The sequence below is a fragment of the Zootoca vivipara genome, chromosome 15 (genome assembly GCF_963506605.1).
Source record: "Zootoca vivipara chromosome 15, rZooViv1.1, whole genome shotgun sequence".
Classification (NCBI taxonomy): domain Eukaryota; kingdom Metazoa; phylum Chordata; class Lepidosauria; order Squamata; family Lacertidae; genus Zootoca; species Zootoca vivipara.
Genome location: NC_083290.1, coordinates 15,708,637 through 15,723,846, shown reverse-complemented (window position 1 = coordinate 15,723,846; position 15,210 = coordinate 15,708,637). Strand labels below are relative to the sequence as shown.

General features: G+C 45.6%; 2 protein-coding genes across 15 annotated transcripts in view; one reads left to right on the top strand and one right to left on the bottom strand.

Moving 5' to 3' along the window:
• Positions 1-8,147, top strand: part of LOC118097420 (merlin) — a 28,357-nt gene extending 20,210 nt beyond the window's left edge. For 10 of the 14 annotated variants that reach the window (XM_060283124.1, XM_060283122.1, XM_060283131.1 and 7 more), the window contains 4 exons: positions 611-719; positions 2,551-2,678; positions 3,473-3,755; positions 5,249-6,079. In XM_060283124.1, coding sequence (XP_060139107.1) covers positions 611-719; positions 2,551-2,678; positions 3,473-3,755; positions 5,249-5,749 — 1,021 coding nt within the window. In that variant the 3' untranslated portion in view covers positions 5,750-6,079. Of the gene's footprint in view, positions 1-610; positions 720-2,550; positions 2,679-3,472; positions 3,756-5,248; positions 6,080-6,212 lie in introns of those variants that run through there. The other 4 variants (XM_035140270.2, XM_060283127.1, XM_060283123.1 and 1 more) reach the window with 4 other exon arrangements.
• Positions 7,237-13,994, bottom strand: SBDS (SBDS ribosome maturation factor). The gene is made up of 5 exons (XM_035140279.2): positions 13,803-13,994; positions 11,951-12,080; positions 11,218-11,418; positions 9,905-10,069; positions 7,237-8,982 (listed from the first exon to the last, which is right to left on the bottom strand). Exons 1-5 carry the CDS (start codon positions 13,928-13,930, stop codon positions 8,854-8,856), a joined length of 753 nt encoding a protein of 250 aa, XP_034996170.1. The 5' UTR covers positions 13,931-13,994; the 3' UTR covers positions 7,237-8,853.
• Positions 13,995-15,210: the final 1,216 nt, after the last annotated feature.

Here is a 15,210-nt window from a genome sequence, read left to right as displayed (position 1 = left end):
CCCCCAACACGTTTTTCTGTCTTTGGAGGGCATTTCCTCGAGTCCTTCTTTCACGTTTGATCAGGTTTGTTTGTGATGTCCCCTTGAAAAGTACATAGAGAGGAAGGAGGAAGTTGGAAGAGTGGCACTCTTTCCCACTTCCTCTTTCAGCTCGATGTCTTTGTCAGGATTATTTTGGCTGACCCAGCCTGCTTTTTAAAAATGAACAGTGCTAATTCTCACCTCCCAGACTAATACATGGATTGGAATGTCATTATCCTTTGGATTTTGGACTTATCTGAATTTTGCGACTCTCTTCCTGGCTCCAAGAAATGTACCAAAATGCATTAAAACCCCATTTTTCAATAAAATATATCTAGAAAGGCATACATTGAGATAAAATATGTACTTTAATAACTTAGTGATAAAATATGCATTTTGATATTATTATGAATTACTATTGCATACAAATTATGCACCACTTAGGCAGCTGACAGAATTATGAATATTTATTGATAAAAGCATTGAAAATTAGTTAAGGCCCGTGGCAATTTCCAGTGTATCAGTTCAGCATTATGGGGTTGCTTTTTGTGGGGGAGCCTGAGCACTAATGGTGGTGGTTCTTGGTCAGCAGGGCCAAGGAAGCTGAACATCTGAAACAGGACCTGCAGGAAGCCCGAAATGCAGAGGAAAAAGCCAAGCAGAAACTCCAGGATGTTGGCAAGCTCAATCCTCCTTCTGTAAGTTTTGCCCCTGGTAGGGAAGTGTGGGGTTTGCTCAGGTGCCTGCAATGGCTTTTATTGCCCCCCTGGGTAGGTTCCCAAGATTTTGCGTTCTTTTCTTTTAACATTTCCTTTATTACCATTATTAACAATGCAAAAGTGTGGCAGCAGGGTATTACATCATACCGTATACAAAGCAAACAAGCAATAAATAATAAGAGAAAGTAATGGCTGCACACCATCTAAATTGATACATCTATATTTCCTGAGCTGGGGAAGACATTTGAAGCTAGCCCTGTGTAGAGAAGTTTTTTAATGTTTGATGTTCTATTGTGTTTTTATATTTTGTTGGAAGCTGCTAATAATAATAATAATAATAATAATAATAATAATAATAATAATAATAATAATAACAACAAGCATCTAAGTCTGAAGCAGAGGGACCCAGGTGGCGCTGTGGGTTAAATCACAGAGTCTAGGGTTTGCTGATCAGAAGGTCGGCGGTTCGAATCCCTGCGATGGGGTGAGCTCCCGTTGCTCGGTCCCAGCTCCTGCCCACCTAGCAGTTCGAAAGCACATCAAAGTGCAAGTAGATAAATAGGGACCGCTCCGGCGGGAAAGTAAACAGCGTTTCCGTGTGCTGCTCTGGTTCGCCAGAAGCAGCTTTGTCATGCTGGCCACATGACCCGGAAGCTGTCTGCGGACAAACGCCGGCTCCCTCGGCCTAGAGAGCGAGATGAGCGCCGCAACCCCAGAATCGGACACGACTGGACCTGATGGTCAGGGGCCCCTTTACCTTTAAGTCTGAAGCAGAGGAAATACAACCCCACCAGATGACATAAAAACATTCTGGATCCTCCCCCCTCCCCCTGGAAACATGCAGTTTATTGCAGTTCTTTCCACAAGAGTCACAAGTTCTTATACTGCAGATTTTTTCAACATCTTTCCTTGCTGGGCTATTGAAATGCTAGCTGCAGCTAGTATTCATGTCAAAATCTCAGTGTTCTCATTTTTTAAAAGTAATTCTGTAGCCAATATTAGAAAGAAAGCTATGAAGCAAAATATGCAGGTAGCCCTCTAAGTGATTTTTATGAAATGAGCCAACCTGGCTGCTCCCTCTTATCGGTGTTTATAGCCAATGTATGTGGTCAGAGTTCTGAGCAAGAAGTTAACTTGTTCGGACAGCAGGCAAAAGGCCAGTTCTGCAGATCAAAGTGGCTGAGGCGGTATGTACATTCCTAAGCCAGTCTCTGTCCATCCAGCGGGTCTTAAAGCCCCTTTGCAGGCCAGAACTGGAGCCTGTCCCTGGACTTGGCACCAGGCTCCAGACACAAGTGCCACAGATGGAGCATTATGAGTCTGAATCAGAATTTCCATCACCCAAGACTGTCTTTCCTGGAAGACGTTCTGAGCCCCCTCAGTGTATTTTTTATTTATTGCGTTTATATCCCAACTTTTTTTTGCTCAAGTCCATGGTTCTACCCCAGACATCCCCAAACTTCGCCCCTCCAGATGTTTTGGACTACAATTCCCATCATCCCTGACCACTGGTCCTGTTAGCTAGGGATCATGGGAGTTGTAGGCCAAAACATCTGGAGGGCGGCAGTTTGGGGATGCCTGTCCTACCCCCTCCTCATTTAATCCCCACCACAACCCTGTGAGGTAGGTCAGGCTGAGAGGCTGTGACTGGCCCAAGGTCACAACCAGTGAACTTCATGGATCTGAACCCTGGTCTCCCAGGTCCTAGCCGAATGCCATAACCACTACTGTCCCCTTAAAAAGGGTTGTGTCTGAAAGCCTTCGGGTTTCAGATGATGTTTCGAACTCTGCCTCTCTGTTTGGTCACCAGAATGCTGCCAAGGGCCCCCAGCCCTCCTCCGCTGATTCCAGAGATGCCTGCCCTGACAAAGTATCCATAAAACTGGATTTAAGGGACATTGACTTGAAGAGGCTTTCCTTGGAGATAGAGCGAGAGAGGTAGGAACCGGAAAGAGAGCAGAGGGTGAGCTTTTCTGGGCTCCCAATCAAGATGCTGACACCAGAAGCGGCAGCACTCTCCCCACTTGTGATTCCCAGCATACTGCCTCCAACAGGAGCGGGAGAACACAGCCATTGTGGCTAGTTGCCATGGATAGCAATATCCCTTCCATGAACTTGTCTACCCACCTTTTTGAAGCTGCCAGAGTTGGCGGCTGTCACTACATCCTGTGGCAGAGAATCCCCTAGTTTAACAATGCTCTTGGTCAAGGAGTTCCACCTTTTGTCTGCCCTGAAGCTTCCGACATTCAGCTTCACTGACTGCCCTGTATTGAATTACAGTTGTGCCTTGGAAGTCGAACAGAATCCATTCCAGAAGTCCATTCGACTTCTGAAATGTTTGACTTCCAAAGTGTGGCTTCTGATTGGCTGCAGGGAGCTCCTGCAGCCAATCGGAAGCCATGGAACCCCCGTCGGACTTCCGGCTTCCAAAAGAACGTTCAAAAACAGGAACACTTCTGATTTTCAATCGTTCGGGAGATGGAACATTCGGCTCCCAAGGCGTTTAGGAGCTGAGGTACGACTGTATTATTACACAATTAGTGTTATTGCATTGCAGGGGGTTGGACTAGATGACCCTTGGGGGTATCTTCCAACTTTATGATTTTAAGAGTGGGAGTGCACTTTCTCCACCCCGTGCCCAATTTTGTCGCCCCGCCCCCTTTTTACTTACCAAATATTGTCAACCAAACAGATGCGGACAGTCCTAAACTTTTTGTGTTTGTACCACCCAGATTAGATTACCTGGATAAGAGCAGGAAGTTTGAGGATCGGCTTAAAGAACTCAAGTCTGAAATCCACGCCCTGAAAGTCGAAGAGAGACACGCAGGCTTCCTCTCGCACTGGAGCGAAGTCCTTGGGTCCCTGGGCCGTTCCTCGGGGAAGATGTGCAAGGTTGAACTGCAGCCAAGCGTTTTACATTTCCCAGATTTCTCTAATGTATATGGAAAGGCTTGTGCTGGAACAGACAAGAGGTCTCTTGGGCCTGGTGCTTGGCTGTCGCCAGTGGTTATGGTGGTAAGCTGCCTGCAGCAAGCAAGATGTCAGGCAAAACAGGAACACCTCAGGCATCCTTAATTTCCAGAGGGGTAGCCATGTTTAGCCTGTTTCAGCAAAATCAACAAGAGTCTTGTGGCATCCTAACAAATTGTGTCTTGTGGACTAGAGTCCACTTTGTGCATGCTATAAAGTGTCGTTCTCTGTTACAGGTGTGAATCTATGCACATGGTTCTAAGAGATAGGGTTGTGTGAGAGAGAAAGCAGTAAAACCAGAGGGAATGAAATGCAAGATTATTTATTATTATTATTTATTACCTGCCCTTCACCCTAAGGTGCCAAGGCAGGCTACAGCATTAAAACACAGCATCAAAAACAATTTTAAAAATATAATTAAATTGTATGCAAAATTTAGCACAGTAACTTGTTACCACAGGGCTGGGAAACCTCTGGCCTGTGGGCCAATCTTGACACATAGGTTAGCCCTCCTCCCCAACCATGCTCACCAGTCCACCAGCTGACATCACTGGGAAGGTGGTAGAATCCAGCTCCGAGCTGGTAATGTAGCGGGGACAGTGAGTCAATTATCTGCATTTTTCTTGAGCTGCTGCTAAGTGAGCCGCCAGGGACATTGGTGGTAGCTTATAGAGCTTAATCCCGCAATTTGTTTGCACTGGGCCCCAAATCGCCTGCACTTTCCCTGCTCTTTTTAACCGTTTAAAAAGCTTTGCTTAGAGGGTGACCGGGATGCCCTGCAGAGAGCGCCTGAGACCCAGCTGCCTTAAGATGCTCAGAGTCAATTTTGTGTCAAGTGCCTTGACCTGAGCCTTTTAAGTATCTAGCAATGCCAGCTGCATTTATACTGAGAACTAATATTGCAGCCTCTTCTCTGTGGCACTTAGCAGCACTGATGTGCTTATGAGGGTGGTATTCCAGGGAAAGACACCAACCTGGTCCCTAGCAGGACCTGGTTGAGACCTAACCATGGACTCCTTGAACATTGGGGAAGAAGTCATTTTAAAGGGACAGATCCATAGCTCACTGGTGGAGCATCTGCTTTGCATGCAGAAGATCCCACCTTCAATCCCCATCGTCTCTAGGTAGGGATGGGGATTCACTTATCTGAAACTCTGGAGAGCCGTTGCCAGTCTGTGTAGACAATACAGAGCTAGATGGGCCAAAGGTCTTATACTCAGTTCCTATTTTTGCTTCCCTACTTTTTAACACAGGAAGCTGCCATAGAGAGATACTTGGTCCATCCAGCTTTGTAGCATCTACGACTGGCTGGCAGAACCTTTCCAGGGTTTGAGCCTGCTTGTGAAGGAGCTGAGCGTCTCTTTTTGTAGAAAATTGAATGTTCGGTGCCTTCACGGAACTACAGTTCCCTGGAGTCTTTTTTTGAGCAGGGAGTCATGAGGATCAAACAGACTAAAATGGTTCAAAATGGATGCAGCATAGATGCACCCTGATTTTAGCAGGATGTCAATGGCCAATGTGTGTGTTGTTTTTCTAAGACTCCGTTGTGGATGAACTCCTTTGAAGTGGACTTGTTGGACAGCCTGCAGCAGCCTTTTGTGCCATGCCCGCTCAACGTGACCAACGGCTCTCTGCCCAGAACGCCAACGGAAAAACCCTTTTTTGAGACAGATGCCCTGGCTGCCAGTAATGTGGGCACAGGAATAAGGAAGCACATTAAGGTAACTGAGCTTGGCAACCTACACTTCCTGGTTCAAATTGTGTCTTTTTTGCCAGCTGCTCTCTTGGGCTGCTTATGTGCTATTTCGACTGAGATATTCACACAAAACCTGGTGCAGAGAATCAGGGCGCAAATTCCCATGGAGTGTGACACTATTTCCAATGAAAGCTTTTGGGCAGGTGCTGCTGAGTGCTCATGTGTCAGGCCTGGAGATCATGGCTCATCCTTTTGTGTGCTTCCAGCACATGGGCACTCAGGTATATTGCCTCTGAACATGAAGGTTCCACTTACTGTAGCTCTTGTGATTAACAGCCATTGATAGGCCTGTCCTCTATGGATTTGGCTGATCCAGGGATGGAGAACTTGTTGGTCTCATGAGATCAAATGTGGGGAACCTTTGGCACTCCAGATGTTGCTGAACCACAACTCCCATCAACGTTGGCAACTGGCCACACTTGTAGTTTGTAGATGTAGTTCGGCAACAACTGAAGGGCCAAAGGCTTCCCACGCTGCTTGTAGATGTTGCTGGCCTTCAGCTCCCTTCATCCTTAAACACTAGCCATACCACCTGAAGAGTGATGGGAGTTTGAGTCCAACAACATCCAGAGGCCCCCAGGTTCTCCATTCCTCATACATTCTTTTCTTAAAGCCATCTAGTGGCTATCTCTGTGTACATAACATTACCCGCGGCTTTCAAAAAATGTTCTATGTCTTTTCAGTTCCAAATCCTGTCCTACACCTGCTTTTTCAAGCTGAAATAACTTTATTTTGTCTCCACTCAGGTACAACAACACAAAACAGACGTGATCTATATCTGAAGCACCTTAAGGCGACTGTCTGCGGCTTGGTCACCATTTGTTTTAAGGAAGTCTAAAGGCTACTCTCAGATCCTAGAAAGACTGTTGTAGAAACCTGCCACCTCTGTGCCCTACTTTGGTTCCCAGGATGTGTTTCTTGCATTCAAAAACAGATCTGGTGATACTGGATGCACCAGAGGTGGGTAGGGCTCCCCACCACACTAAAGGTATCAACCTGGAAGTATCCTAAAACTTCATGCATTTAGTGGTGACTCAGCATTTCAAGAGACACTTATGCACAGTTCTATAATAATTAAGGTATGGCCCCAATTTGGCTAAAGTTAGTTGTGACTAAATCAGCAATTAGTCTTACTTGGAAATAAGTCCCGCTGAACATAGTGGGACTTACCTTCTAAGCAGAAAAGCAAAGAACTGAAAGCCGTTTGTTGTGACCAGCTCCATGTTCCACTGAAAAGCAATGGGGCTATAATCAGAACTTAACTGAATCAGGTCCTGTGCATTTAGGAATCTGTGTGGATAGTTATGTCCACAAGTATTGTGTTGAATGTAGAGAATTTTGCAGCTATTATTAATGCCATTAAAAAAATTAAAAGATGACATAAGGGACAAAACTTGAAATGCAAAAATTCCCTAGTTAACTAAAAACGGTTTAAAACGATGATGCCATTCCCAAGCTGATGTTGGCTTTAACACTTGTTTTATAAATCTTTCTTGGAATGGGAGTTGTAGCCCCTATCGTGGAGGGAAACAGATTGTGAGAAGGCTGATCCTCTGCGTGCCCATTTAAAAGTAACTCCCATTCTTTTCAGTGGGGCTTACCTGGGAGTAAGCACCTAGGATTATAGAAACACACCAAGACCTATCCTTGAGTAAACATGCACAGGGAACTGCTTAGTTAGAATCTGCATACCAACCATTCAGCCAAGGGTTAGGGTTTGTAAACAGTCATAAAGGAAGAGACTTGGAACAAAAGACAGAGGAAGAAGAGTTAGCAGAAAGCTAATTTTAATGTCAGTATCCAATGTGAAGATTCTGCATTTTATATTTTGTAAAGCCCAAAATAACACAAGTCTCTCATCAGAAGCTCCCCTCTGCAGTCACAAACAATGCAATGTGGAGGAATCAGTTCTCTTTCTAGCCAGCGTCTGCTCCCACCCCCCATAAAGCTGGGGAGCTATGTCTGTGTTCCTTAAGAGCAGGCAGGGATGGAGAAACTGCAGCCCTTCAGGGGTTGCTGGACAACTCTCTGCATCGTTGACCTTACTTGGCAATGATGGCTGAGGCTCACGGGGACCAACAAGCACAGCATCATCAAATGGAGGGCCCCAGGTGTTCCCTATTCAGCAGCACCCATAACAGGGATGGGGGACGGACGACATCAGGGTGACTCTTCCCTATTTCATGCATAAAACATAGTTTCATGGCATCTCACCAGTGCAACATTAGGAGGAAAAAGCAATGTCTTGCATTGTAAATTCTCTTTCTTAGTGTCTAGTATCTGAGGTTAAAGGTGCAGTGGCTCCCAAAGAGGTGCCTGCAAATAGTCTGCACTTCGTTCTCTGCAGAGCGCTAGAGAATGACATGAACTCAGGCAGGAAATGCTTTTTTTGGGGGGGGGAGTCTGACTGTAACCCCAAACTTATCTACAGGAAATTAAGGGCCTCCTGGCATTTTCTACTTGGCACCTGAATTGTCTTCACCTGTGTGGTCTATTCACCAAACCATCAATTGGTACAATGAATGGAAAGAACTCAGGGGAAGGGTAGAGAGTCACTAGAGCCCAGACTGGGCCTTTTGCTAGATCAAGAGGCTGATCTATGAAATAAATACTGATTTCTATATTTTAAGTTATTGTAAATATAATTTTCTTTTTTCCAAAATAAATTATCTGAACAATTATTTCTGGAGCTTGGCGTTTCTGTGTCTGGTCAGTGCTTTGATGGGTCCCTCAACATAAACAATGACTCCGCAGCCACTAAAAGCATACGGTACTGCTGCTGGAGCTCAAAACCAGCTGCAGAAGGCTGGGCACACAGATCTTCTTCCTGGCCCAGCAACCCACAAGCTGGTTCCAAGGCACGCACACAGAGGACTGTGTTCAACACTCTCTTATCACTGCCTTTCACAGCAGGCAACGAAAAGGCAATTGGGAAGGGGGGCTGCATACTAAGGCTGTGGCAGGATCAGGCCTGCCAATGCTTGCTTTTCCATTTATTTATTTTTAGTGGCTAGGGTCAATTTCTTCTCTGACAAGTGGCATTCCCAGCCCACAGCCTGCTGCAGTTCTTCACTCTTTAAGGAAAGACATTTTGGCATTTTGTGGACCCTTGACCCCCTGCAGCTAAGCACTCAAAGAACAAGGAAATAGTCCCAGCAGAACCAACCTGGCTAGGGAAGGCTTCCCACCTTTTGAGTCAAATGAGAAGGTTCTTATTCTTCAAGTTGCCTTCAAATGCAACCACTCACCAAGGTTGGGTTGGGATTAACACCCAAAGAAAAGCTCAAACAAGAATTGGGAAAATAGCAAAGGTCAATCCACAAACAGGCGACGTGAGGGAGCCTTTAATACAGTTCTTGCTGGGGTTGGGGTGGAATTGGTTGGAGGCTACTCCAGGCGCTCATCCCCTTCTTCCACATCTTTCAGGCTGAGCACTTCAAGGGACCCTTTGCCTTTGGTCTCACACCGGATCAACTCGTCAATCTCCCGGAAGCAGCCTGGATCCACAAGGCACACCTGTAACATTGGCATTTGCATCAGACCAGACAGGTTGCGTCTCATGGAGAAATGCTTGGCTGGGTCAGATCCAGGTGGCTTCGCCTAGCCCTCCACCCTGCGTCTGCCAGCTGCCAGCCAGCTGCCTCCAAGAAGCCCACAAAAAAGGCAAGAGGCTTGCAGAGTCCTCAAATGTGTTTCAAGGGGAATTAAAGTCATCTAAGCCAGGCCTCCCCAAACTTCGGCCCTCCAGATGTTTTGGACTACAATTCCCATCATCCCTGACCACTGGTCCTGTTAGCTAGGGATCATGGGAGTTGTAGGCCAAAACATCTGGAGGGCCGCAGTTTGGGGGTGCCTGATCTAAGCCACTAGCCATCCATCACCCACATTTAGCAGCTGTGAATTTCACACAATATGAAGCACTAGATGGGGCTGATGGGAACTGTAGTCCAACAACTTTACAGGCAGGCACCAGGTGAGGGAATACACCAATAGTGACTGCGGCACCCAATGATGCCTCTGCTCTGCCATCACAGTTGGAAGCAGCAATGCTTCTGAACGCTGCTGGAAACCGCAGGAGACGAAAAGGCTCTTGGGCTCAAATCCTGCTTGCTGGTATTTCACAGGCACCTGGCTTGCCACTGTGAGAATGGGATGCTGGACTAGATGCACCATTGGCTTGATCCAGCAGGGGCTCTTCTAACATTTCTTTGCTCAAAAACAACCATTCATTGATTGGTATGGCCTATGGATCCAATCTTCTACTATTTACCCAGCAGAAGGCGCTGCTGAATCCACTGGGCCCCCTCACGAGCCAACATGCAAATGGCTAGGCTGTAAAGGTGACTCCCCATCTCTATGGCTCCTTGCATGTGATCAGGGATCCCAGAGGAATCACTTACCTCCCCTCCCCCCTCCAGAAAATGTCTCTTTGACTTACGATTTCCAGCTGCTCGTCAAAATCCTCACTCTCGATTACTTTGATCAGGGGCTTCAGCTTGTCTTTCAGCCTCTTCCCCTCTTTCCGGGGGAGGACAAAGCGGAGACGCATGTGCGCCCGCTCAATCTGCATAGTCTCCTTCAGCTGCTTGATTACCTCCAAGGCCTGTGGGGAAAATCAAGATGCTTACTTGTCCAACTGAGGGACAGTGGGCTCTGACACTTCAATAGCAAGGCCTTCGCACTTTACAAGCCACACAGAATACAGTCATACCTCATGTTGCGTTAGGTTCATGTTGCGTCTTTTTGGCTTGCGAACGTGGCAAACCGCGCATGCATAGAAGTGTTCTGTGCGCTTTGCACATGCGCAGAAGCGCTCTATCGTGCTCCACGCTTGCACAGAAGCACCGCTCTAGTTGCAGACTTTTCGGGGTGCGAATGGCACCCTGAAACAGATTGTGTCCACAACTAGAGGTACCACTGTACAGAATATACAGCAAAGATCACACATCCTACAGCAATCTGATCTGAATAAATAACTTATATCAAGTAAAGAAACATTCAGTAATCCATTTAGAATGTAACCTTACACAATAAAATTCTCTCTCAAAATATCGGCAAATAATTAAACAGAAATTCATTCTGAACAATTACAATGAATCATTACTAGACTGTGATCAATAAAAATAACAGCCAAGTTACGAGATGTAAAATTCCATGATATATAAAATTACAAAATGCACTGGTTCCCTGGTCCACGTCCAATATCTCATCCTTATGCTGCCCTAACTCACACCTGGCACCTGCAACTCTCCTCTGCCCCTTTTCTCTTCCCAACAAACCTGATACAGAGACTGGCTGGCCTAGCAGGGAACCTGAACCTGGATGTCCTGAGTCCTAGTTCAAAACTTAACCACTTAACCACTGTCTCTAGTTAAGATCCGTTAACTGTGACTACTGTTTGGCCCCCAGGAAGAGTAGAAGGTAAATCACTTCCAGCAGGCCTCCATCCCCAGCTCAGAAGCAGCGAGAGAGAGATCGCTGCACTGCTCCTAATTAACAAAGGAAGCTGCTTTATACAAATTCAACCTTTGGTCTAACTGACTGGCAGTGGCTCTCCAGGGTTTCAGGCAGGAAAACTTCCCAACCCTACCTGGAGAAGCTGGAGCAGGAATATGGGTACTTCCCGTGGGCTTGCCCCCCCCCCAAAGGCTAAAATAAAATACTCTTAAATAAAAATAAAACTGATTCAGGAGCTTAGCATGGCACACCACTAGAGATAAGATGGTCTCCTATGGTATGGGAGTCACTTACCTGCTGCTTGGTGCTTTTTCCAGGTTTGACTGAGTAGTGAATATCCTTCATAGCTCTTTCAATGAGGATGACTGTGTACGGCCTCTTTGTTTCTGGGTTCACGCATTTCTCTGCCACAATGGTTGCAATGTCACGAAACATCTGCTCCAGCTGCGTGTGCCGCTCTTTATCCGACACTTGCAGCTCTCCCTTGGCCAGAATCTGAAAGCAAGAGAAGATTTGTGTTTGGATGCTGCCCTTTTCTGATCCAAAGGATGCAAAAATCTGGTCCAGTCTTCTGAAATTTCCAGGTACAGCTAGACAGGTTATCCCAGGCAGCAAGCCCCTGGAAGAAGGACTAGCTTGAATTTTTTTTGGGGGGAAATTGCAAGTCTGTATTATGGTATTGGTGGTGGGGACTTCTAGCCTATGGGCCTAATTTGGTCCACCAGTTCTCCCCATATAGCCCATTTCAGCCCTATACCTGCCACATACGATGTCAGATGTGGAACAGGTACAGGTACAGATGGGGCCTGGCTGGCTGAAGGGGGGTTGCAGATGCTGCCAATTATGTGATTGTCAGGTCTTGCAAAACACAATGCCTTCAAACCAAGTTGCTTGACCTCATCACTATCAAACTTGGGCTGACCACTGTGCATACACATTGTGGCATTAAAGGATGACCCAAAGGCATTTTAACAAGAGAAAGAGAGGGGAGGCTGTCTGCCTCACGACAGACACCTTGAGAGCCTACCATCTTGCAGATTTCTGTCTGGTCTTCCGTGCCAAAGGCTTTGACCAGCTCTTCCTTCTTTGCCACTTGGCCCTTGGAGACATTCACAAAGACGGTGTGCGTTTGCAGGACTTCATCAAGGTCCTTTTCCCTAAGAAAAAATTTATTTTTTTAAAATTAGTAAAGCACATTCTGGAATAATCGCACAAGGACTGGATGCAAATACTAAGAACATTATTGTCAGTCATTTGCCAGCACTTTAAGGTGGCAACTACTACAAAACTGCCTAAGAACCTAAGAGGATCTCTGCTGGGTGAGGCCAAAGGCATGAGATCAGCATCCTGATCTCATCAGATGCCCTAATGGAAGCAGGACCTGAGTGCAACAGCAGTGCTCTCCCCACTTGTGATCCCCAGCAACTAGTTCTCAGAGGCATACTGCCTCCAACAGTGGGTGCAAAACGATAAAAGATTCACCAATTTGTTGACATCAGTCAGAAGCAGGATTTCCTTAGCTGCTGGAGTCTTGTTAAAAAACCTTGGACAGTTTCCTGGAATCTTTGTGGGAGTAGTGTCGCAGTTTTAATTTGGAAATCCGCCATGTTGGAAGTCAAGACACGGCTGCAGAATTATAAATGGTCATAGGGGGAGGTGAGCCTTTAATATGTTATTATATTTGTACCTCCAGTTTGATTTGATAAATCTCCCCTGGAAAAGCTAATGTTTGATGTTTAATGCAACCGGTTTGGGAAAATTACTGAGCAGACGCTTAGAGTTGATTTTATTGGAACTATGTGAAGATGGCGGCTGCTGGCAGTGAAAAGACTTTTGGATTGATTCGGCAGAAACACCAGCATGTGAGGAGATACTGCGAACTTATGGAAGGGAATCATAGACATAAAATCCACACATATCATTGTTTTAACTCGCTTGTGGGAACAACTCAGAGGCTGCGAAAGAATGAAGGATAACAACAGAAAGAAATAGAGGAACCACCGGAAATGGTTATGATATGCAGTAGAACTATGATGATGATCAGAGCCCTCCAAACTTTGAAGTCCCCCCCCCCCAAATCTATAATTTGGCAGAATATTTGGACTATTTGATATGTATATGTATAATTTGGAATATTTAATGTGATTTGATTGGATTGTTAAAGTGGAAAATTTAATAAAAATTATTTACACACACACACACATATATGTGGATGCAAAACATAGCCTTTGTGGCTAGTTGTCCCTGACTATCTTATCCTCCATGAGTTTGTCAAACCCTCATTTAAAGCCATCCAAGTTGGTGACCATCACTGCATCTTATTATTTATTACATTTATATCCCACATAGTTCTCACCTCCTTTTTATCCTCACGATAGCCCTGTGAGGTGGGTTAGGCTGAGAGACCGTGACTGGCTCCCACACAGTGAGCTTCATGGCTGAATGGGGATTTGAACTCTGGTCTCCCAGGTCCATTGCTCCAACCACTACACTACACTTGTGGATATGAATTCCAGGTTTAACCATACCAAGATTAGGCATTTGGATATTACGCTTGCTTTAACAGCACTGGCTGCTGTTACTTTAATTAATAAGCTGTATGTTGTTTAAAACTGTTTTTAATATTGAGCTTTAATGCTGTTAACCTGCGCTGGAACCTTAGTGTGAATGGTGGGTAATAAACGATCAATATAACAATACATATCATAGAAAAACTATGTGGGTAAGCAGCCACAGGAATTTAGCCTTGCACTCTGTGCATGCTCAGAAACCCTCTGTTTTAACCATTAGGTCAACAAAACTCTGGGAGGCTATTTATCTGTCAACCTCAACCACTTCCTTTCCGGCCCATGCCCCGCCCCCGCTTCCAGTCAACTTACGTGCCGCTCCGCCAACCCATGACCTTGTTCCGGTAGCAGGCGATCTCGTAGCGCTTCCCTGCCTTCTTGACCCGCACCACAGCCACATTAGTCAGGCGGATCTGGTTGGTCGGTGTGAAGATCGACATGATGGCGACGGAGATGAGCCCGCAGTTGCTGTCAGAAGCAATGGCCGCTCCGCGCCTGCGCACCAACCGCTCTCCCCTCTTGGCTCCGCCCACGGGCGCCAACCAGGGCCAATGAACGAGCATTTTCCTCCTCCGCCTTATTGTGGCGAAGGTAGCGTCGGAGTGCTTTCCTCTTTCCGTCCGGGTGGGAAATCAAACCCCATGATGACTTGTTCCGGCGCTCCCTTCCTAGATGGGTTTACCTGGGAGTTACCAGACCCATTGAAACCAATGGGGGCACTTCCCAGTTGTTGTTGTTTCCTATTCCCCCCTTAAAACCCCCCAAAACATTTATTAACTTTACAAACCGGGACTCAAGGTGGCTTACACAAAGTAAAACATACCGAAGATAAAATACCGAATGTTAAAACATATAAAAGGTACGGCAATCCTTTAAAATTAATTAAAACAATTAAAAATAAATTATTCAAACCGTAATTTAACAGATTTAGGGTTGTTGTTGTTTTTGCCGAGACTCCCGGTCATAACATGCCCCAATGAAATCAATTGTGTTGATTTAAAGTTTTCAAATAAACTGTGCTGACAGAATGATGTGCGAGAGACCAGGGTTCCAATCCCCACTCGGCCATAAAGCTCACTGGGTGACCTTGGGCCTCTCAGTCTATCCTCCCTCACAGGATTGTTGTGGAAATTAACTGAGGAGGGGGAGAACCATGGCCGACACTGAGAAACTTGGAGAAAAAGACAGAATATAAATATAATACATCATAACAATAAAAGACACTTAATGCTGATACAGAAGAGGGAATTCCGAAGGTGTGGATAAGATCCTATTCTGTATCAGCACTGGATTTAAAATTGTTATCATGCATGAAAATGTCAACCAGAAGACCAGTTTTTCATTATCATACATACTTAGCAGGTTCGATGTGATTTTAATTTCATGAATTGGCAAGTCCCGTCCCCCCGTCCCCCCCGCAAAATGGCCTTTTTACACGAGTGAAATAATCAGAAGTCTGACACAGAATCATAGACTTCTGGTTGTTTTGCTCTGATTGTCTTCAGCTCCGTTTTCAGTTAAGACAAGACATATTCAGGGAAATTGTACGGTATTGAGTGTTTTGCTTTCTCATTCAGAAAAATGAAAACAAATCCCTTGTCAGGGACACTATCAGGGGAGCTTATGCTTCTATTGTCGTTAAATCGCTTTGAGTTGTTTCCAGGAAAGCGATTCGTAAATGAAGTAAATAAGAACATTGGGGAGCAGGAGCAGGAGGGTA